Source organism: Amblyomma maculatum, chromosome 6 (genome assembly GCF_055883805.1).
Source record: "Amblyomma maculatum isolate TAMU_Amacu chromosome 6, ASM5588380v1, whole genome shotgun sequence".
Lineage (NCBI taxonomy): Eukaryota > Metazoa > Arthropoda > Arachnida > Ixodida > Ixodidae > Amblyomma > Amblyomma maculatum.
This window is the reverse complement of record NC_139349.1, coordinates 184,825,001-184,849,103: the sequence shown is the minus strand read 5'-3', so window position 1 is coordinate 184,849,103 and position 24,103 is coordinate 184,825,001. Positions and strand designations below refer to the sequence as shown.

General features: G+C 47.0%; 1 protein-coding gene across 1 annotated transcript; it reads left to right on the top strand.

The window, feature by feature from the left end:
* Positions 1-20: 20 nt before the first annotated feature.
* On the top strand, positions 21-4,396 carry LOC146187552 (BEN domain-containing protein 5-like). The gene is made up of 10 exons (XM_084608224.1): positions 21-297; positions 376-503; positions 893-1,001; positions 1,094-1,249; positions 1,721-1,759; positions 1,845-1,889; positions 1,952-2,026; positions 2,118-2,155; positions 3,383-3,602; positions 4,199-4,396. The coding sequence occupies exons 1-10, from the start codon at positions 105-107 to the stop codon at positions 4,348-4,350; spliced, it is 1,155 nt and encodes a 384-aa protein (XP_084464350.1). The 5' UTR covers positions 21-104; the 3' UTR covers positions 4,351-4,396.
* Positions 4,397-24,103: the final 19,707 nt, after the last annotated feature.

Below are 24,103 nucleotides of genomic sequence, written 5' to 3'. Positions count from 1 at the left end.
AGACCATGCTTGTTATGGTGGTTCGTTCTTCTTTGTAACGTGTTTTTTGCTGTGTCTAGGTGTTTTTTTTTACTTAGTTTTCTGAAATACCCTGCCAGGCAGCAATGTTCGCTGTTGTGCGATTTCTTTGTGATCACGATAACCGCCTTCATGTCATCCCTGCGAGTGATATTGAAGATTTCGCTCCAGAAAATGAGAACGACTTCAATAACCGGACCGTGTATAATGCACATTGGCGTGACCCGGTCGATGGCGTCAACAGCGGCTGTTACAGCGCCCAAGTTCTGATGCTGGCTGGTATGTGGCGATGGCCTAGTCGTTTGTGTGCAGTATGCAGTGGTGCCTATTTCATAATTTTTTTTTTCTTTCTTTCAGAGAGCGAAAACGGCGCTCATGAGAGGATGCGCGCCAAGCGAGTGGCTATCCCAAAAATAGTGCCGGACACGACAGATGAGGATGAAGAGGCAGCTGTCGAAGCAAAGAAAAAAAAGGCTGAAAAAAGGGTTAGCAGAAAATACTTTAAATAGTTATATTCTTTCATGAAATGGCAAATTTGGATCTCTCGCTCCCTTATGTTCCACTTCTTTCAGAAACAGAAGAATGACGCGGCTGCTTCAAAAAAAATTATGTATGAAGAAATTTTGAAAAAGAACCTAGAAGAAGCGCACAGAAAAGGCAAAGCACACAAATCTGGTGCACACGTAAGTGTGGCATATTAGTACATTTTAGAAAATCCCCTGTGCGATGTCAGTGTACGTTAAAGAACCCCAGGGTGTCGAAATTTCCGGAGTCCTCTACTGCGGTGTCTCTCATAGCCTGAGTCGCTTTGGGACGTTAAACCCCACAAACCAAACCAAACCAGTTAACCAACATATCATGCATCCTTTTGCAGTCCAAGAGAACTCGACGCCAGTCTGCTGGGTCATCAGACACAGATGATGACCTGTGCTCAAAAAGTGAGCTCCAGGAAATGAAGCGGCAGAAGGACTTCTGGAGGTCCCGTGCGCAAGAGCTCCAAGCAGACAACTCCTTTTTAAAGCAGCACATTCAGAGCTTGCAAAAGTGCCTCGAGAGCAAAATTTTTGACGGTAAGGTTGCGTGCTGATCTACTCTTATGTTTCTGTTGATTCTGCATGTAAAATTAGTTTAAAAGTGAGACCTCATGTGCTTTTTGTCTGCTCTTCATTATTATTACATGAAGTTGAACGAGCACAAGACCTTCATACTGGCAGTAAAGGCACGATTGCAGGTTTGTTTTCCCTTTGCATATTATAAGATGTTTTCGAAACCATACATGGGTTGCACAATATGTTGCAGTTCTCATGATGTAGCGGTACTCTCCATAACGCAGTATGAAGCTGGCAATAATAAGCGGCTAATGATAAATGGAAGCCTTGTGCACCTGGACTGCTTCAACTGGCATCGCACATTTGGGACGCTATATGGGAATGGTCAGATTAGTGCAGCCAAATTAATCAGACGTAAGGTATCACATATTGTACCTGTGCACAAGCTGCATAGACGTCAAAACAGCTGCCATGGTTGAGTTCAAAAAGCACTGAAAGCCTGGTGTTTAGCTAATCCACTTGTCGCATACTGCTTCGGTTGTAATTATAGAAGGTAGCCTCAGTACTCAAAGGTGAGACCTGTGATGTGCAATCTATGTGTAAGGAACATTCAAATTTGAGGCGTTATTCTTGAAATGCTCTTTTTGTTACAGCACCTTCTGCAATAGCTGCCGCAGAAAGCCCAATGGAAGGTAAGTACTTAAGTGAATTTTGTAATATTCCACATTGCCAAAACCATTTCGAAGCTTTACTATTATTTTATATATTTCACTTCAGAAGCTATGGAGGTACAAAACATGCCTTGGAGTCAAGTTCCTCACTGTAAGTAACATTTCCTTTTGCACTGCCAAATCATGATTTTAATATTCTCAAATGTTCTGCAGCACCATCTGCTGAACCTAGGCAAAGGGAGGAATGGCAATGCAGGCCAGAAAGCCAGCATGTACTTACAGCTCCAGGTAAGCAACAGGTTCATATAGGACTAAATATATTAAAGTTACCTGCATATAGCATGAGAAGGAGTCTTACTTAGTTTCTTCCCTCATGTAGTTCCAAGTGGAGACTTCATTTTCATGGAAGACGGTTCTGTGAGTATAATATTCTGAACAGTTATATAAACTTTTTTTAGCTGTTTTCATGCTTGACGTTCTTTTGTTTTCAGCAGGGTTCTCCCCAGAAAATTTTGGGAAATAGATATTTAAGGACTGATGGGAAGGAGGGAGTGGCTATGTAAACGGCCTCATTGCATTTTGAGAACACTTCATCGCATGGTGTGTAACCCGTGTGGTGAAGCATCCTCAAAACCAAAATGCAACGGTTCCACATAACTTCGCATACTTAAAGACCAAAGAAAGCACATGAATGTAAGAGAGAAAATGGTGTGATGCCATCCTGGAATAAAACTAAAAGGCCAGTGACGTGTGCTACAGTCTCTCAAATGGCATGACTGGTCATATCAGTCACAAATGTTGTTCTAGAGTATAGCAAATGTGAAGCCCAAGAGGCGGGCAGTGGTGAGCGCATGGTTGGAGAGGTTGCCGGTCAGCTTCAGAGATGGGTGGCAAAACCGTTGTCAGCCACCCTGGGGAGAACCCTGGTTTTCAGGTATATATTTAACCCACATTAGTTAATGCAGCTTTCCGCAATAATTTCACAAGTCTGCAGGCTGCAGTAGAATGATTATAATTTTTTTTGTTCTTAGGGGTAACACTGTTCAAGGCAATTAAAGCTAGGAGCCAATAGTCTACTAGTCCAAAGTAAACAAGGGGACATTTTTTTTTTCTTTCGTAGTTGATATTGACCAGAATTAGTAGTGATTTTAGAGATAGATAATGAATGCAAAGCAGAAGGAAAACAATGTGCACTGTTTTTCCTTATATTCTTTCTCCTTAAAATCATCACAGGACTAATTCTGAACCATTTGTTTACCTTGGACTCGTAGACTTTTGGCTCCTTTAATTTTATCATAACGACTTCAATTTTCTGCTTGCTGTTTAAGCCAGTTGCAGAGCAGTAGATGGGCAGATCATGATTGTTATCCATTTTATGCAGAGTAATATCAAGGAGCACATACTACTCAAGTGCTGCTTGCACTGGCACAGACATGGCACTGTGGTGTGAGGCCACCACTTGGGGTACATGTAGCAGATGAACGTTCACTTCTGTTTTGCTTAGAGTGAAACTGTTCATCTTAAATATTTGCTTGTTGAAAGTAGCTGCTTTCACGTAATCTAGCTTGTGTTCAGTTGCGTGCTACGATTTTTCTTGTGTGACTTCAAGTAAACTATGACTAAAATTTTTGTTCTTTTTTTCAGTTTCACCTAACCAAAGGTATTATAATAAATGGAAGTGCAGCGAAAAAGATTTTGCAGAACAAAAAGCCCACATTGGTGGTCAAAGACACTGCCCAAGCCATATGGGGCACTGATGTTTTAATGGAAAGAAGTGTTACGGGCACTGCTTATTCAAGGAAAAAAGCTTCAGGGGAGAAGCCCAAGCCCCCATTGACACCAGAGAAACTCCAGGTTGTGTCAGGTAAAGCTGGCAAAATGCTAATATAGCTCCATTGGATAATCATATGTTAGTGGAGCAGACCTATGCTAGCTTATTAGCAAAGGCATGTCTAGTTCTTCCCTATACCTCTGCGTCAGCTAACATTTAAATGTGGTGCATTTCAAGATATATTTTTGCTCTAGTAGATGCATGGGCATTGTCAAGGGGGTGCAGGAGCACTTGCCCCCCACCACAAAGCCACACCAGCCCTTGCCCTCACTTTCATCGCAAGCCACCTTCACTTGTGCTTCCTTATTTTCCTACTGAGATCAGTAACAAACTTTCTGGAATGTTTGTTTCGACCCCAATGAGAAAAAAAAAACATGAAGGGGGATTGTTTCTTGAACCCCCTCTCCTCCCAACAGAATCCTGCCGAGGCCCATGGGTGCATGTGAAGCTTGACTGCAAAAAATGGCATGCATGACCGCTGGATTTGGGGACCTTTTTTGTAAATTTGGCCAGCTGCAGACGTGTTCAGTAGTACAGGTTTTCTATTGTTGAACAGGCACAACAGTGCTAGTTCAACTGATATGGCATCTGTGTTTTGTAATACTAAAAATTGAATTCTCTCCTTGTAGCAACACTCAAGCACTGGGGTGCCCTGAAGGCAGTGGATGTTGCCAGCACTGAGAACGGGTTGACCCGCATTCTTTCCGAGAAGATTCAGGATATCCTGAAAGCGAAGCTACGCAAGCCTGCAAATACATGTGTAGTACAGTCGGCCAACTGATTAAGTGGTAGTCAGCCTGGACCTGGCTCCTAGAGTAGGAAAATAAACCATGTAATTTATTTCACCTGTTTTCTAGAATTTTGTGTGACTATTTGCCGGACCCATCAGCAACTGGTTCCAGTAGCCAATGGTTCCAGTAGCCAATGGTTCCAGTAGCCAATGGTTCCAGTGGGCACTGGGAATCTGGCAATAAACCACTACCACTGGAACCATTAGAATACCAGTAGAAATTTTTCACCTGGGTCAGAACCGAACTGGCCATTACGGGCTATAAGGCCGAAGCCCACAAAAACGAACAAGGAAGAGGCATCGCTTTACTGATTGGAAAGAAGATCCCGTGTATTCGACATGAGATCCGCCGCACAGCCTGCTATCTAGAACACCTCACGATCGAGATCATACCGAACGACCACGTAGAGAACAAGCAAAGCATCTTCCTCACCAATCTATACAGCAGCCCTAAGGATACGACGCAAGGGTTTAGAGGCATTCTGGCCAATATTGCGCACATCGCCAAAGATAGTCCGCCGATTGTAGGTGGAGAATTTCCCGCCTCACACCAGGCTTAAAAGCTATCATCCCGCCACTCGAAGGACAATACAACTGGTATGAGTTCCGGCTCACTCGGGCAATCCCAGGAACGAGAAGTTTCACGTATACACCCGAGGTTCCGCAGGCCGTGTAGTGAGTACCTCGATTCCCGTGGGCGCGAGGGAGGGCTTGCTCTCGTTCCATGATATAACTCACCATTAATAGCCTGGCAAGGCGCATTTTTTTCCCCCACATAATTCATTAAGTAAGGCCTAGGACATACCCTGGCGCCAGCTACAAACCCTGCCCCACGGTGTATTTGTAATATTCATAAAACAGGTTGACAACAATTGCAAAGAGTGTGACGTCGACGCTACTTTAGACCACATTACATGGGGGTCCGCGATCTATCCGCGACCCGCCAGTTTGCTGCGAGCTCAATCTCAAGTGGATTATGAGGCCTTGCTGCGCTGCTCAGATCCGGACATCCAGGCTCGGGTCACTGCGTGGGCCGAAGATATCGCCGACAGGACACAACTGGTGGCCACATCGCGCGGCCAACAATGCAACAAAACCCTCCCCTCTAATAACCGACGAAAATAAATGTTTTTTCCAACTATGGCTCCAGAGCAATTTCAGCCACCTGGGGATGTTTAACGTACACTGCATCGCACAGCACACTGACGACACTTCGTTTCGCATCCATCGAAACGCAGCCACCGGCGGTCAGGATCGAACCCGGGTACTCCGGCACAGTAGTCAGGCGTCTTAAACAACTGCACTACCGCGGCGGGGCGGGATGTTTTAGCAATCTTTGTCTACCGTCTAATGTATTTATTTTTTATAATAATTCAAACGTAACAACTTACGAGCTTGCATTTCAACGGATATCGGCGATGGCCCTATTTTTTGTACTGTGCAGGTCAAAAACAAACTCGGTAAGAAGTTTGCTTTAATACATGCAGATTTCAAAACAACAAAAATGTCAAGAACAAGTGCTTTTAAATAAATTTGTGATTTTAACCCCGCTCCCCCTTAGGGGTAATCTTAAGCATCCTCAAAATGTTTTGTAAGTTGAGCTGCGGTGGCTTAGTGGTCAGGGCGCGTGATTGTTGCGCCAGCAAAAAGGACGTCAGCCCGGCCGGGCTGGCCGACTTCTTATGGAGGAAAGGCGTATGCCGCTGGTGTAAATGCTACATGATCGCACGTCACTCGTGATGCGCCCAATATTACCTGCAGCACTTCACTGCAGCGTCATCTATCCATACTTCAAGCATGGGAGGTATAAGTTAACAAGTGCTGCGGTGGCGCAGTGTTTAGGGCGCTCGACTGTTGTACCTTGGGATGCGGGCATAGGCTATTCAATGGAGGCGAATAGCAGGTGTCCGTTTTCTGTGCGACGACAGTACTAATAATTAACCCCAAGTGGCCGAAATTTCCGGTGCCCTCCACTATGGCGTGTATCTTGTTTCTCATATCTAGTGTTTCTTTGGGACATAAAACCTTATAATCCAAGCCGATACTAATTTTAAATTGTGTAGGAAAAAAAGTTCTACGGGGCATTTTAAATCTCTAAACTGCGATGACGCGAAAGTTTCTATTGCGCAGTAGTCCGAAGCCCTCCACTACGGCCCCTCTTTCTCACTACTTGAACTCCCACCTTCCTCCTTTTCCTTACGGCTCGGTTCAAATTATAGTTCAAATGTCCGTGGAGAATAGAGGCTTTACAAAAGTTAGCGCCATCTAGTGAAAGAGACAGAAACTGTGCGCGGCGGCCATATTTTGCTCAGTCCGCCCGCCATGGAGGAAGACCCGCCCGCGCCTCCCATCGAGTACGCTGTCAACGTGCGCCTTTGTGGAACCGGTGCTTGCACCGCAAGGTGCATTGGAGTGATCACGAGCGATTGTTTCATTTTTTAACATCACAGCAGTCGCTGCTAGCACCAAGCTCTAATCGGAATGACGCCAGCATGTTGCTGCGTAAAGCTCAGAGTAAAAATCGGGTACTTGGTGTTGCTCATTAATAAACCTAGAGTGTGTAATTGGTCAAATATTGAACTAATTAGAAAAGTACAACATGGTAAAGGGAAATTCAGTCAGAACTCGTGACTCGCAGTCATAATGCGAGGTAGCATGACTACGTTTTTTGCATAGTAGCATATACTGCAAGTGTGGAGTTTGCAAAACTATTACCTTTATTCATGACTGGTAGTCATAATCATAATTCATGACTTTTAGTCACATGCAACTTAGCATATGACTCTAACGAATTGTGCAATCTCAATGCACTCATATGCATGACTGATGACTCGTATTAAGGCGAAAGCCTATAATAGCTCATACTGTCGTCGACAAAAGTGGTCCGCGCGAGCGGCGCACTTGATTGGTCGACAGAGAAGCGACGTCACAAGCCGCGAAATTGTAAGCGACAAACCAGAAGTCTCATCTTGTCTAGCATTCCTGCAATGTGCAACTCCACACTTGAACGCGCGCCAAGGAACACCACGTAACAGGAGCGATGGTGTAACGTCCAAACGCACACTTGGAGAAAGTGTTGTAGATACTACGCCTTTCCTTTTTTGTAAACCAATTATAGTAATATAGCGCTGCAACGAACACCGATAAAAGAAGTCTCATCTTGTCTAGCGTTCCTGCCACCTTCAATCCCACATTTGAACACGCGCCAACGACAGGAGCGACGGTGTACCGTCCAAAAGCACACTTGGAGAAAGTGTGACAGATACTGCACCTTTCCTTTCCAGTAAACCAACTATAATTATATGTAGCACTGCAATGAACGCCGATAAAAAGGCAAACAGTGGAGGCAAATGATAGGAGAGGAAGAGTAGGCTTTCGTCATTCTCTTAATAAGACATGTAAGAGACCCTCTAATAATATTTTTTGTTAATGACTATTAGCTGAATGACGCTCATAAACAAAGGCCCGTAATGACTGTGCTGCAACTGTGCTCAATAATAGATATCGCATGAATGGATATCCATGATGAATGGGTATCAAAACCGCACCTCCACCAAATGTGACATTATTGATATTAGTGCGTAAGCCAATGTTACTCGCACAAAACAAGTGCACCCGACCCAGATGGCACCCGAACGCCCACACACTTTTTCTTCGTCCCCCACGGGTTCGAACCCGACCTCGGCGGCTGCGTTTCGATAGTGGTGAAATGAAGAGCCGTCCGTGTGCTGTGCGATGTCAGCGCCCGTTAAAGATCCCCAGGGGGTCGAAATTACTCCGTAGCCCTCCACTACGACTCCTCTTTCTCTCAACTTGTACTCCCACCTTCCTCCCTTTCCTTACGGCGTGGTGGAGGTGTCCACAGAAAACAAGTGATAGTTACAACGCCTTTCCCTTCCTATAAATCAATCAATCTTCTTCGTCCATCTAGTCTGTAACAATATGAATGATGCAGCCTAAAGTGTAATCGCTGTTCGCAATAAACTAATTAACGGCTATTAAGTAAGACCAGCAACTTCGTACTGGAATCGTACTCGACATAAGCCATCCCGTGATATGATTTACCATTGGAGCCTGAATTTCAATTGTTGCTCACAATTAAATAATTAACGGCTATTAATTAGCGCTGGTTACTAGAGTATTGAAATCATACTCGATATAAGGTATTACGTGATATACGACTTCGCGTTGTAGCCTAAAGATAAAATTTTTATGATAAATAACTAATTAACCAATGTTAATTAGGACCTCTAGTTACTATACTGGATTTGTCTTCAACATAGGCTGTCTCGTGATATAAGACTTGACCTTGTAGTGTAAAGTTCAAGTGTTAATCAGAAATTACTTATTGACAACTGTTAACAATGTCTGGCAATTAGTGTATTGCAATCATACTTGATATAAGCTACTATTTGATATATGACTTGACATTGTAGCTTAAAGTTCAATTCTTAATGCCAAGTAACTAAGTAATGGTTATTAACTAAAACCGGCAATTAGTACAGTGCAATCGTACTTGGTATAAGCTATCCACTGATATGTAAGTTGATGCTATAGCTATTTTTATTCACAGGTAAACAATGGCGAAGAATTAAGATTTGAAAAACGTCAAGCACAATATCACTCGACCTAACGATCAATCCTCCAATCTCGGTCGTGTTCAGCAGCAGGACGCCCTTAAAAAGCTGCTTTGTTGATATTCTTCAAGCAGGCAGGGCATACGCTGGGGTCCAAGATGGCGGCCCGTCAAGTTTCGTAGCCACCACAGCCGCCGTTAGGCAACCTTAGATCCAGCTGTCACCACTCTAAAAGACTGACAATGTAGGTTTTCTAGAAGCGCTATATGAAAAGCACCGCACGGACGCCTGGGTCGGACGCAAGACGAGATCTGAGCCCGTATTGCAAGTTTGCGTCGTTATCGAAATGTCGCTATCTCACTTGACCTCAAGTCATCTGACTGGTCGAAATGCCGGAACCGAGTGTTGCCACTATGGAATCGGAAGGGGTAGCAATATCATCTTTCGGCGTTTCCACCAATCAGATGACTCGAGGTCAGGGAGATAGCGAACCTCTCGATAACGATGCAAACTCGGAATACGGGCCCAGATTCGTGTATGCGTGAACCATCTGGTGGTGTCATGAACAGCTGTGGCGTCATGACCGGATGTGACGTGGACGTCAGGAACGGTTATTAGACATGGTCGGATGTGATGTAATGACGCAATCCTGTCATGGTCACCGTGTGAAGACGCCATACTCATAGTAATCTCTGCCATTGGCCATAACTAGTTAGCTATGACTAATGACTATTTTGTACTAGTTAGTGACCAGCTAGTTATCAGTTGGTACTGGTTAGCGGCTAGTTAGTCATTAGCCCTAGCAATTACTAGTCGTAGTTAGGGTGCTGCATTGTCGTTGTTGTGGCTGTAGGAAGAGAGAAAATAAAATGCACGGGCCTGCCGCTGGCTCTGTAGCTGAGCCACTGATTGATTGATTTATAGGAAGGAAAAGGCGCAGACCGTCTCACTTGTTTTCTGTGGACACCTCAACTGCGCCGTAAGGGAAGGGGGGAAGGGGGAGTGAAAGTGGAAAGAGAGAAAGAGGAGCCGTAGTGGAAGACTACGGAGTAATTTCGACCACTTGGGGATCTTTAACGTGCTCAACATCGCACAGCACACGGACGTCTCTTCGTTTCGCCTCCATCGAAACGCAGCCGCCGTGGTCGGGTTCGAACCCGGGTACTCCAGCACAGTAGTCGGGCGTCTTACCACTGCACCACCCGGCGGGGCAGCTGAGCCACCTCCGCTGCCTCGTGCAGACAGGAGAGAAAATGGAGAAGAAAAGAAAGAGGGAAAGAAAGGCGCGCCGCAACAACAGCCGATGTCAGCCACCGAAGCGGTGGCGGGTGCAATGACGGCCTACAACAGATAAAAAAAGTCGGTGGCAGGCTAGCCCTCGCCGCAAGCGGTGGTGACCTACCTGTCCCAGCCCCATCAGGGGTCGTGCCCGAACGGACAGGGTCATAGTCGCGAGTATGAGCAATTAAAGGCTTTCAATTTTAAACGCAAAGAAACATTGCCTTCACCATTCTTGCTGTGAGCTTTGTCTCTATAACAACAGGCCTTCCAGGAAACGCAACGATATGAGCGGCTCTTACTGTCATATCTCAGATCTACTACCTGCAGACGAGACGCGTTTGATTCTCCTGCACAGATAGATAGATGCATTTATTGAAAGGAAAAGGCAGAGAGGTTGGCCGGAATAATTGAAATCTTGCCTGCTCCTCTGCATTGGGGAAGGAGAGAATAAAGAAGGTCATGATGGGTGACGATGTGGGTGAAGGCATATGAAATACTTATACAGACACAGTAGCTTGTTTTACAAGCGCGAATCAAGCGCGAATCTCCTGTACAGAAATAAGTGTTCGATTGGGTAGACTGGAGGCACTTGGTAGGTACCTCTCAGATTCCAACGTTTGTTGATGTTGTAAATTTTAAGAGACTGTTAATGTTTCTCTCAGTCGTTTCAGGTGTGAAGGGACAGGTGCTATTGATCAGGCATCCCTGCATGTTTCACGTTAGGGGTTCCCCGTGACTTTGTCGCCATGGCACCCCCAACGTCATGGAGTCCATCGAAAACTTTGGTCTTCGATATAGTGGTCCCTGTGGAGACCAGTCCCAACACCGTAGTGTACGCGGCGGCCTGATCTACCTGAAGTATACTGTGTGCGACATATGGGCGCCCAGGCATTTCAAGTGACAGTGAAGACAATGGCTTCCATCACTAATCGTCGACGCCAGCTGCCTTGTCATCGGTAGCGAGCGTATACCAATCGTTCCAGTAGGTGCACAAGTGACCACCTTGGTCTGCTTGTTTCTGCCGTCCTACGGTTCAAACGAAATGCTTGTCCAGGTCCTCAGCAAACATAGCAAAGTCCCCCCGTCACTGCTGGCCAGAATGGCTCCCTTGAGAGTGGCCCGACTGTCACACGGTATGTTCGAATGGAGATGTCTGCCACATCACCAGTACCAAACTACCTATGCGTCGTTGGTCATCGCGTTACCTTCGACTGCCAGGGCAAGAAACATGCTTGCCGGAGGTGTGGCTCCTCGGGCCACTTTCGGCCGCAGTGCTCAACGCCTTTTTGTGGTCGCTGTGGTGTCCATAGCCACCAAGGCGAAGGTTGTGCCCTATGAAAATTAAAAAAAAATAATTTTATCATTTTTTAACCGCAACAATAAAATAAGCTACCAAGATCATTCCTGGGGAGTGTTCTGCTTTAGGTTGCAATATGTAGTTTTTTTTCTTAATAGCAGCAAAACCAGCCGTGAACAGAGCCACGAGGTGATAGCAAGACAGTGGTAACACTAATCAATTATCTTCAACGTAATCATTTCCTGCCTTCAGTGAGTGTATGTTACCTTTAGGTTGCGTTCAGAGACACCTTTCGGTAACTATGGCCGTTTAACCCGCTGAGAGGCAGGCAGTGAGGAGTTGTGGGGACCCTACCGTTGAGGAGACGGAATTACGCTCGCTCGAGGTCGGAGAGTTGCCAAGTGGCTGGCCGAGCATTTGATCATGAGTGCTGCAGAAGGGGGCCCGTCATGGTTCATTTATATAGAGAGCGTGGTGAAGTAAATTTTTCGGTGCACACTTCGTAGGATAACCAGGAAATCATCTTAAAATTCTAAGCTTCCGTTCTGAATGTTTTATATTGCATTCAGTCATCGTTTATTCTGATGCAATATATTTTGATATGTATACGCAAGATTAATTTTTACTCCACGGCGAAACGGTTCTGCAGCACAGATAACGGTCGTTTGTGTGTGCTTCTACGGGCAGTATTGGAGTCATACAATTGGATATGTGCTTACTTTTAGTCCAGCCTCTCTGCTGCGTGTCCGCCTGCACTGAACGTGCATCGAGAAACTATAGCAACCAGCTACGTATTGTCTAACTCTTGTTTACCTGCTACAATCTGAGAATAATGAGAATGTTGATACTGGATAGCAAAGAAGCTGCTTGAATGTAGTTTTTCAAATAATGATTATTATATATAGAATAAATCAGTGGTCCTCGGACTGGGTTCCGCGGCCTCCTCTCAGGGGCTCCGAGTGCTCCTACTTGACTTCACTCTCTTCTTCGGTGCTCCTGTACCACTTTTTCACTCTTTGCAGCAACAGCATTCCAGCTGGGTACAGTGTATAACTCGTTGAAGCTGAATATTAACTTTTTCTATTCTAACTCAATCCTCAGTTTTGCGCAGTCAGCGCAGACGCCTCCGCAGCATAAACTTTGGCATCGTGGCCACACGTTGCGCCCCAAACTGATTGTCAAACGCCAGAAAGCAAGAATAGTCACAAAATAAATAAACAAGGCAGAAACGCAGCAGGGTTACAGGTACAAGGAACATCGAGCGGTTCTGGCCAGTGACCTCTTTTTCAAGTACTTTACCCCAATAAGAACGAGCATCAAGCCGCGGAAAATCTGCCTATTGAAACACTAGTGCCTCCTGAATGCGAGGGTGCTCTACCGCAAGGCCATCGTGGGGATATAAAAGGACAGGATGAGGGGAGGGGCCCTTGGCGCACATTGATGGCTGCTGGAGTCTTTGAGGCAAGAACGTTTGAGAGCCCCTTGCATTAAATATTCAAGGGTAGCTTTGCTACCCATATTCAGATGTAATAGTCTTTGTTTTATGTTCCTGCTTCGAATTGGTTTGTTCCTTCGGAATAATGTTGCCCTTGGTTTAATTCACATCGCTGTTTCTTCTTAAGTCTTTTACGAGAGGAATGACTGTTACTGAATAACTACCATGGGCTCCACAATTATATGTCTCTGCGACAGATATAAGGTAAATGCGCCCTGTAACGAAGATCGTCCAGAAGACTGTAAACTTGTGATCTTGCGATCCGTGAAGACATGAGTTTTTGTGTAGCCCGTGAGCAGCTCAATGCGCATGGCTGTAGTTTTAGTTTGTATATTTATATATATTATATTTATACATGAATACAAATACTAAAAGCGGTACTTTTCGAAAACTGATTTCAACTGCATGAATATCACTCGCACATAAACGTTCTGGGGGACACTTCCGCTTTAACGGTATGACGCGATAGCGTTAGCTATAACCCAAATATAAAGCCCTGCTTTAGCCAACCGTATACACGTGCCTGCGTGGCCCGCGGTAACGGGAATGCAAGGGTCCTGGCAGGTTGACTCTCATATCACCCTCCCTTGCGAAAGAAGCGCCCCGAGTTGGAGACGATTGAAAGCCATCTCAGGCAGTCCGATTAGTGCTCGGTCATGTCAGCCGCCAACATGATGCTCGTGATTTGACGCTTAAAACGCTAACGCCGGCCCCCATTCCATGGAAATACTTCCTAAGTAGGTTCTTAAAGCCCTTAGTACCGACGCCGGACTTTCGGCGAACGGGGCCTTTAACGCTGTTGCGTTGAAAACAGTCATATCGAGTTTTTAATCACCGTGTTATGCAATACTGAAAATGACCCAAGTGAATGCAATGTATCATCTCTTAGCAAAAGGCCTTTACGCTAAAGTCGATTCACATTGGGTCCCGCTCGAAACCAACGCGCTTTAGCTGCTTGTCGTTTCTGTCATTATGTATCCATGTGGCCTAAAACCTAGCCATGCAAGTCCTGGTATAGCAACACTATGGTCGAGGCTGTGGCCCAAAGCAACGGGCGTGTGAAGATGGGGAAGTTACTGCCGCTAGTCTTCTTCGATCCTATGTATTTATAGGTTCTTCCCTGGGTCGCCTGGGGGAAGCATGACCCCCTTCCGTCATATTCAATGGAAATGAGCACTTTCTAGGTGGGTCCTAGTAAACCACCAGTAACTCTGTAGCTTTAACCATTATGGTAAAACTTCCTCATGAGGCTCATTTTCCCATTTTCAACACTCCGCTCCCAGCAGTGATAGTCAACGGCTGTTGTGCATCCGGCGTTTTTATAGCACTTTCAGGTGTGCACAGCTGCCAGTTCTGGCGGCGTGAAAGGGCCCAGGGTATTAACGATTTACGTTAGCAGGCAGCTGGGAAGTGAGCAGGTGGCCATGATAGACGCCTACAAAGTTGGGCAAATATGTGTCACGTGGGTAAAAAGAGCGGTTTTGAAGAGAAAAACAACAAAAATTGAAGTAAACAGGTCACAAATACCCATGGACGCATTTATGCTCGGAAAAGCATTGCCTGCTCTTGCGTTGGCTGTGGAACGTTCACCGGAGCCTTTCGTATTTGAGTGCCAATTGTCACTCGCCTTTATGAATTGCGCCCTCGGCCTGTATTGTGGTTAGGCCTTCCAGCAGTGCAGTGCATAGATGTACTGAACAAGTGAGCGGGCGATTTCTTTTGAGGACATTCTGTATATGTCGCACATGCATTCACCTTGATGTTATATCGCAGCTGAGAGGGCGCATTTTTTTTTTCGCAGCCAACTGCAAGGTTTGAACTTGGAATATTCCTGCTTGTAATTTTTATTGGGGTATGTTCCAACAGGCACCATTCAAACAGCAACCTGTCTCTTCTACATTGTATTTATCGCATGAAAGAGGTATGTGATAAATTACCGCTTGCTTCCTTGGGCAGGCTTGCTTGCGCTCCCAGCCACTCGTCTAGCATGGGCTGTGCACCAGAATTACTGCTCAATGATCAGAAGTCTGCAAATGGTTTGCTAGCACGGAAGCTTGCACCCGTGTCATAGCCGAATTTTAAAATCTTGCAATCGGTGATTTTTTTTTTTGCGTTCGGAAACGTATTCAGCCAGAAATGTATTATGCGATACATCCCTCGAAAGACAACATGAAAACTTCTCCTGCCACATCTAAATCTTTCCGCAACAAACATGTCCCTCGTGACTATATTTTTTCTAAGGGCGAGAATTCTTTACCGCGAACACTACTTGAAAAGTTGCGGAAACGTCGAAGGAAATGTAAATGCCACCAACTTTTGGCAAAGCACTTGGCAAATCGTATAGTCAGCTAGCGTGCAAACGGAAATTATTGAGGTAGTTCGTATTGCGAAAGAAGGGGAGAATTTTGCCAGTGGCGCATCCAGCGACTCGACAAAAATGTGATTAAGTACCTAGAATCAGTTAACACAGCGCTTATTTTATGTTCTTATTTCAGGCTTCCTTCTTTTCCAGATCTCTTGTCCGTTCATCTCATTTTGCACCGGCTTTATGATATCATTTACCTTTCTTTTACAGTACATATTTCCAACTCTTTCGAATAAAACATTCAGTCCTGAGAAGCGTTTGTGTCGCGTCTCTGCCTTCTTCAAGCGTCCTCTAGCTTCCTTGCTACCTTTCAGAGAAGGCAGGAAGAATCTCCACCAACCGGCCATTTTTCGAAGGAAACGAAAAGCATGGCGCCCATGTACTGTGCGACGTCAGTGTATGTTAGAGAATTACGAGGTAGTCAGAATTTTCAAAGCCTTCAACTACGGTAGCCCTCATAGCCTCAGCCAATTTGTGATGTTGAACCCTTGAAACCAAACGAAATCAAATCTCCATGCTTTGAAAATAGGCTGTGAAGGCACTGTTACAATTGTACTTGTCAGGACAATACCGAAAACGTCAATTAATATATCTAAGACTTCATGCGCCGCCAATATAGCACGTGAAATGGTGCATATTGAGTGTCAACATTAAGCCATTTACGATGTATTTCCTTCTTCGCTTATACATTGATTGATCAGTTGTTATTTGTGAGCCAAATGTTTCAGTAACGTTTATGCTTAAAGGGAGGATATTGCGTGTAGCAGAAGTCATTCGTGCCTTACGCAACTAATATGTGCAAGAAGAAGCAGTAAGGATATTTACGTTCGTTAAGACGTTGGAGCAGTGAAAGGCAACGTGATCGATTCCACAAACATTTTCGTCTTGCGTCGACTTGCCATCGTTAGTTGTGCGACGTAGGGAAAATCTCTGTTCGCCGTGTAGAACATGTCACATACAGTCAAAAAGTTTCTGTGGGCAAAACTACGGCAGAATTATTATTGTAATAAATATTATTGTAGTAAGAAGCACACTTAAACGGTTGCAATGCGACGGGGAATGGAGCGCGTGTGTGGAGTTGTGCCTGTATCGAGAAGTAGTCCAGTAATGGGAGATTTGCGGGCATAGTAGTTGTGAAAATTACGTTTCACTAAATTGACGCATTCGAACTATGCGACAGTTATGCAAGAGAGGAGAGGTGTGATGTGATAGTAGTCTGGGGACTCGATGCTGGACCATCTTGTTCCCGGGCACTGCGATGACTTCGGGAGGATTATGCAGGTCACAACAGGATCAACTGCAAAGAAACCGCAGGCACGAACGCGCTTAAAATTGGGGTAGAAAAACAGAGTCAGCCAAGCGGCATGCATGGTGATCCGCAGAGTTGGGGGTCACAAGCAGGCGACAACCTGGTTTCCATATCCGGTTAGTTATGAGGAAGTACCAGCCAAAGCAATGTTTCTTGTATGCAGTGATAAAACAGTTTTTTCTTTCATGCCGAACATCACTTCTCGGCGAAGTGTGCGGTCACAAAATAACACCCATGAGGACTGGGAGGCGACCCTACTCGCCTGCTCCCACCTGAAAGCCCAGAGGGCGTTGGTCAAACGAGCAATGGCGGCAGCGGAAGCCACTGGGGTCCCGCAGTAGGGCCTCCACCTACTGTTTGTGAAGGAAAAGACACTAAGCCTGACCTTAGAACGAACACCATGTAACTCTCGCTTTTAATAAACATTGTTACCACCACTGGTCATTTGGTGGGATGTACCGTCTGTTGCAGAAGTTTGCGGCCCAACGCGCCGGGCAGAGGAGCAGTATCGCTCCCGAGAGGCGGCGCTGCGCCTGCCGGCGCTGCCTGGTGACGCAGCTATAAAGAGTGAGGAGGCTTGTTCTCTTCCCCTCATCCCGCGGCTGAGAGCAAAGATGTGCGATATCAACTGCGGGATGAGGAGAAGAGAACAAGCCTCCTCACTCTTTATAGCTACGTCACCAGGCAGCGCCGGCGGGCGCAGCGCCGCCTCTCGGGAGCGATACTGCTCCTCTGCCCGGCGCGTTGGGCCGCAAACTTCTGCAACAGACGGTACCATGTAGGCAGCCTTAGGAGCGACGTCGTGAAGAGGCACGATGCGGTAAGCAATATCACTTAGTCGATGCGCGGCGTAAACTATTCTTACTGTTTTATGGATTAGGTAAACCACGGCTTGGTTCCTAGAATATCATGTTTCATTGCGTTTATTTATTTATTTTATACTTTCAATGGCGTCAGGAATCGCAATAGGGAGGGCATTCGAAAGTACAGATACAAAATATAGCAATGATAATTAATCAACGCACATATCAAAATGTGACACCATATTATACATCAGAAAATATGTATAACAGCTAAACCAGAATGAGGAGCGTGTGATCAGAATTAGGCGCACAATTGGATACGGAACAAATTTGTAATGAGAGAACCCAATAATTGCTGAGATGCAAGTAGTTGATTTTCCACTAGTGTGCTAATAGCTCTTAATGATGGACTACTACCAATGAATGTGTTCAAGGTGTTCCATTCGCGTATAGCACTGGGAAAATATGAATATTTGAAGGTCAGTACGTGAGAAAAGTCGATTATTGTATGTATGTGATTATTACGTGTTTTTCGCCTGTGTGACTTTGATATGTATGTTAAAGTGTCGACATTTAATGTGTTTTAGATACGTTAGTACATGGTGTTAAGGCCCGATAGTCTTTGCTGTTGTGATGGTTTAGCAGTAGTACCCGAGTATGAGTTGGTCTGTTGGTCTGTCTGTCAGCCTGCGTTTTGTTAAATATTGCCACCTAGCGTTGCCAGGTGGCGCATGACTGAGCGAAGGACGACGAAGTGTCGCTTGTGGGTTTTGCGTCTGTGCTGCTCACCGCTGTTGTATCGGAGCTATTCTTGATATTCTTGATATCCTCAATCACCTTGTACGTGACATTCTGGTGGAGGTGCTGGGTAAGATCACCTATGCAAGAGTCTCCATCTGAAAGACGTCGCGCCAGCCCTGTGCCATTGGACACCCCCGTGCATCGCTGCAGTCGACGGCTCCAGGGACTGCCTCCGGAGTTTCAGCCATCACCCGCCGCCATGACATCTAGTGCTCCTGCTCAGCAGGTAACGGGCGTCGCACCGGCCTGTAACTACACCTTGCAGGCCCCTCGGGTACCGAAGTCTTTTCACGGGGACCTCTTTGAGGATGTGGAGGACTGGTTCCTTCAGTTTGAGCGTGTCGCTGCATTCAACCAGTGGGACGATGCTGCCAAACTAAGGAACGTCTACTTCAGCCTTGAGGATGGCGCCCGGATCTGGTTCGAGAACCGAGAGCAAATGTTAACGTCGTGGCGGGAATTCCGTCGTCAACTGCTCGAGGCCTACACTAGCGCGGATCGTCGCGAGCATGCAGAACGTGCCATTCACTCCCGCATCCAGATGCCCAATGAGAGTGTCCAAGCGTACGTCGAGGACATGATGCGCCTTTTCAGGCGAGCGGATCCCGCCATGTCCGAGGACAAAAAGGTCAGGCACTTGATGCAGGGTTTGAAAGAGCAACTGTTCGCAGGCCTTGTGCGCAACCCACCGTCGACTGTAAATGGATTCCTTGCGGAGGCCACCACAATGGAAAGGGTGCTCCAACAACGTGCCGCGGCTTATAACCGACCCCTCCATACTGGCACAACTGCGGAGTCATTTGCATCTTCCGAGCGGCATCCTGATGCTTTGCGTGAACTGATTCGCAGTGTCGTGCGCGAAGAACTGAGAAAGTTCTGGAACCCCATGCAGCAATCGCCAGCTTCCATTTCTGCTATAGTGCAAGAGGAGGTACGACAGGCGCTCAAGAGCCCTCTTTCGCCTATAGTTACGAGCCCACCATTGCTGTCGGGGACCGAAAACCGTCCCACATATGCTGAAGTTCTGCAGAGTCAGGCTTCCCCTTCACCACCACCCATTCCCGCGCCACCTACAGTTTCGCTGCCCTCAGTGCAACCAGTGCAGTACTTCGACGAACGTCCCCTGCCCCGACGCAAAGCCGACATTTGGCGCACGCCTGACCGCCGTCCACTCTGCTTCCACTGCGGTGAACCAGGCCATCTTTACCGGGATTGTCCTTATCGACGCCTCGGTCTTCACGGCTTCCGCATCGACGCGCCTCCTCCCCGGTTTGGTCAACGACCCCGAGTTATTGAAGAGTATCTGGCGGAACAGCGTTCATCTCGTTCGCAGCGTCAGTCCCGCTCCCCTTCACCAAGGCGCTCATTGACGTCCACCCAAGGTTCCTCGCGAGAGGGACAAGGCCGCTCGTCTAGCCCTGGTCGGGAAAACTGAAAACAGCGACCTTCGGGGGCGAGGCCGCTGGTAGTCGCTGCGTTGAAGACCTCCCGTCGTCGCCGCTTCGATCCGACCGCGAGCTGCTGGTACCGTCCCCTAGGGAAGCCAAAAGCGTTTCTCTGGACATTCCTGTTATTTTAGACGGTCGTACTCCAGTGAATGCATTAGTGGACACCGGTGCGGATTATTCGATTTTGAGTGGTCGCATGGCGACTGTTTTGAGGAAGGTGCTCACTGCTTGGCCAGGTGTGTACCTTCGAACCGCCGGCGGTCATATAGTTACCCAAAGGGAATGTGCACGGCTCGTATTCAGATTGACAGATATACGTTCGTCGTTAGTTGCGTCGTTTTGAGTGACTGTTCCCGTGACCTTATCCTCGGCATTGACTTTCTGCGAGAATACGGAGCAGTTATCGACCTGCGAAATAGACGCGTCACATTTTCGATGGGACAATATGCCGAACGAGATAGTAGCAGTCCTTGCAATGCCGCACTTCGCGTTTCCGCCGAGAGCGTCTCGCTGCCGCCGCGAAGCAGTGTTCTTGTGGAAGTTACCTGTGACGATTTCCGTGCCGGCGATGCTGTAGCGGAAGCGAACCATTCACTCCTGCTTGCTCAAGGCATCTGCGCTGCTCGAAGTTTATTGTCGCTTCACAATGGCCGGGCTGCACTCCTTGTCACAAATTTTTCTAATGAGCACCGGCACTTGTTTCCGGGAACTGCTATCGCTTTCGCTGACCCTGTTACGCACGATCCGGTCTGTTTTACATCCACGGCAGTCGGAACTAATGAGCCATCTTTTGACAACATCGACATTAACTGCCACTTGTCGAAGGAGAAACGGCGGGCCTTAGAGCTACTGTTGCTGGACTTCAAGCACTGTTTTGCTTCTTCCTCGAAGGTTCGTCAAACGCCCATCACACAACATCGCATCATTACTTATGAAGACGCTCGCCCTATACGACAGCAGCCTTATCGTGTGTCTGCCAAAGAACGAGAAGTGATCCAGATGCAGGTTCAGGAGATGCTGGATGATGGTGTTGTACAGCCTTCACAAAGTCCGTGGTCTTCACCAGTAGTCCTGGTCAAGAAGAAAGACGGCACTCTTCGATTTTGCGTCGACTATCGGAAATTGAATAATGTGACAAAGAAAGATGTATACCCGTTGCCGCGCATCGATGACTCACTGGACAGATTGCGACGTGCGAAGTATTTTTCATCTATTGATTTGAAAAGCGGCTATTGGCAAATCGAAGTAGACGAAAGAGACCGAGAAAAAACCGCATTTGTCACTCCAGATGGCCTATATGAATTCAAAGTACTCCCATTTGGATTGTGCTCTGCCCCAGCTACATTCCAAAGGATGATGGACACCGTCCTCTCTGGACTCAAGTGGCAGATCTGTCTTGTGTACTTGGACGACGTAGTTGTTTTTTCCGAAACATTTGACCAACACATCGAACGCCTTCGAGCTGTACTGGAAGCGCTCCGTTCTGCTGATCTCACGCTGAAGCCCGAGAAATGCCACTTCGGGTATACAGAACTCAAGTTCCTTGGGCATGTTGTGAGCGCCGATGGGGTGCGCCCGGATCCCGAAAAGACTGCTGCCGTCGCACGGTTTCCCGTTCCAGCTAACAAGAGGGCTGTTCAGCGCTTTCTCGGCCTGTGCGCATATTATCGGCGGTTCATTGCGGACTTCTCTCAAATTGCGGAACCTCTAACGCGCCTCACAAGGAAGGACACCGCCTTTGTGTGGAACTCTGAGCAGCAGACGGCCTTCTCTTTGCTTCGCGAGCGCCTTCAAACATCCCCTGTTCTGGCGCACTTCGATGAAGCGGCTGACACAGAGGTGCACACTGACGCCAGTAGTATCGGTCTTGGTGCAGTCCTTGTTCAGCATCAAGACGGGATTGAGCGAGTAATAGCCTATGCTAGCCGCACACTCTCTCGCGCCGAAACGAACTACTCTACCTCGGAAAAGGAATGCCTGGCGGTCGTGTGGGCCACTATGAAGTTTCGCCCCTATCTTTACGGCCGACCATTTAAAGTCGTCACTGACCATCATTGTTTGTGCTGGCTGGCAAATCTGCGAGACCCATCGGGACGACTTGCACGCTGGAGTTTACGACTTCAGGAATTTGACATAACTATTGTTTATAAGTCAGGCCGCAAACACGAAGACGCTGACGCGCTGTCACGAGCCCCCGTTGACACTGACGATGCTGCAGCCGATGGCGACAGCGGCTTTCTAGGAGCTCTCAGCGCATCTGAGCTCAGGGATCGACAAAGAGCTGATCCAGACATCCTTCCATTCATCGATTATCTGGAAGGGCGTGATACGCCGCTCCCTCGACGCCTATCTCGGCACATTGGTTCATTCTGTATGCAGCAAGGCGTCTTGTATAAAAGAAACTCCCAAGGCCAAGAAAGAGCTTACCTTCTGGTAGTACCATGCGAGCTCCGTGCGGATATTCTACTTGCTTGTCACGACGAACCGACGTCTGGTCATTTGGGTTACTCACGGACGCTTGCTCGCGTCCGCAACATGTATTACTGGCCAGGACTCTCCGCAACTGTGAAACGCTATGTAAGAAGCTGTCGCGAATGCCAGCGCCGTAAAACACCGCCTCTGAAGCCTGCCGGATTTCTCAAGCCCGTTAGAGCACCACGTATTCCGTTCGACCAAATCGGCATGGACCTCCTTGGCCCTTTCCCTTTGTCGCAGGCGGGAAACAAATGGATAGTAGTCGCTACTGACTACCTGACCCGATACGCTGAGACAAAGGCAATCCCTCATGCCACAGCTTCTGAAGTAGCCGAGTTTTTCATGCATAACATAGTCTTGCGGCATGGCGCCCCTTCGTATGTCATTACCGACAGAGGCACAGCTTTCACTTCGCAGCTCATCGACCACATATTTGAGTTGAGTTACACGACGCATCGCAAGACCACAGCGTACCATCCGCAGAGCAATGGTCTCACCGAAAGGTTAAATAAGACGATTGCGGACATGTTGTCAATGTACGTCGATGTGCAGCACAAGACCTGGGACGAGGTGCTGCCGTACGTCACATTTGCGTATAATACAGCCCAACAGGAAACAACGCGCTTCACACCATTTCGACTTGTGTACGGGCGTGAAGTTCAGAGCATGCTCGATTCCATGCTTCCGTGCCCAGATGATGACCAGCTTCCGCCAGGTGCCCAGCAGTATGCCATCCGCGCTGAGGAAGCCCGCCAGCTTGCCCGTGTGCACATCGGGCGGCAGCAGACCTCTGACGCGCACCGCTACAACCTACGGCACCGCCAGATTCACTACAAACCTGGGGACCAAGTCTGGGTGTGGACACCAGTTCGCCGTCCAGGCTTGTCAGAGAAACTCCTTTCCCGCTACTTCGGGCCGTACAAAGTGTTGCGTCGTGTGAGTGATCTCAGTTATGAAGTTATTCCAGACGGCGCCGCACTTTCAAAACGCCGAAAGCCCAGCTCGGACATTGTGCACATTGTGCGGCTGAAGCCGTACTACCAACGATAACGCACGGCCACCTCCTGTGACGACTCTCTTACTTTCACACCTTTCTCACCGCCCGTCTTCACTTTTTTTTTCATTTTTTTTTTCGGAAGGGGGAGTAATGCCACCTAGCGTTGCCAGGTGGCGCATGACTGAGCGAAGGACGACGAAGTGTCGCTTGTGGGTTTTGCGTCTGTGCTGCTCACCGCTGTTGTATCGGAGCTATTCTTGATATTCTTGATATCCTCAATCACCTTGTACGTGACAATATACATTTGACCACGTTCCTCTGCACTGCGTCTATTTTTTAATAAGCTTTTTAGTGAAAGGAAACAGAAAAACATTGGCATGTCGTAAAACTGGCCTTACAAATGTTTTATACGCAAATAATCTTGTCTCCGATGGTGCTAGTTTGAGGCGCCTGTTAATGAAAAATAACTGTTTTAAGTTGGTTGGTGTGACGTTTTTAACATGAGGATTGGTCAGTCTTTTCCTAAATATTCGTATTCGGAGACCGATGCTCACATCGGTGTTGTTTAATGTCTACCTAAAAAATGACCGATGTTTCTTTGTGGTAATGGATGAAGTAACTGATTATTTAGAAATAATAGTCTGTTAAAGAGTTATTTAAACCTATATGTTCATTGCCAGAACTAATTTCCTAGTAAAGTGCACAGTCATCGCCAACAAGTTTAATATTGTGAGAAATAGTCGTAGGTAAGTCGCTTAAGAAATTAAAAATACCTTGGCTAGAACAGTTTCTTGTGGCACACCAGATGTTACACTGGCTGTTTCGGACTTCGCGTTGTTAATTTCGACTAATTGAGTACGGTAAGTCAGATAGTCAACAATGCAATCTTCAATGGG

Excerpts from the sequence above, each read along its gene's own strand:
- LOC146187552 (XM_084608224.1), top strand. The coding sequence starts at position 105 with ATGTTCGCTGTTGTGCGATTTCTTTGTGATCACGATAACCGCCTTCAT. Across the intron at positions 1,250-1,720 it reads CAGTAAAGGCACGATTGCAG|CACCTTCTGCAATAGCTGCC; the intron begins GTTTGTTTTCCC and ends TTTTTGTTACAG. Across the intron at positions 2,027-2,117 it reads GCATGTACTTACAGCTCCAG|TTCCAAGTGGAGACTTCATT; the intron begins GTAAGCAACAGG and ends TCCCTCATGTAG.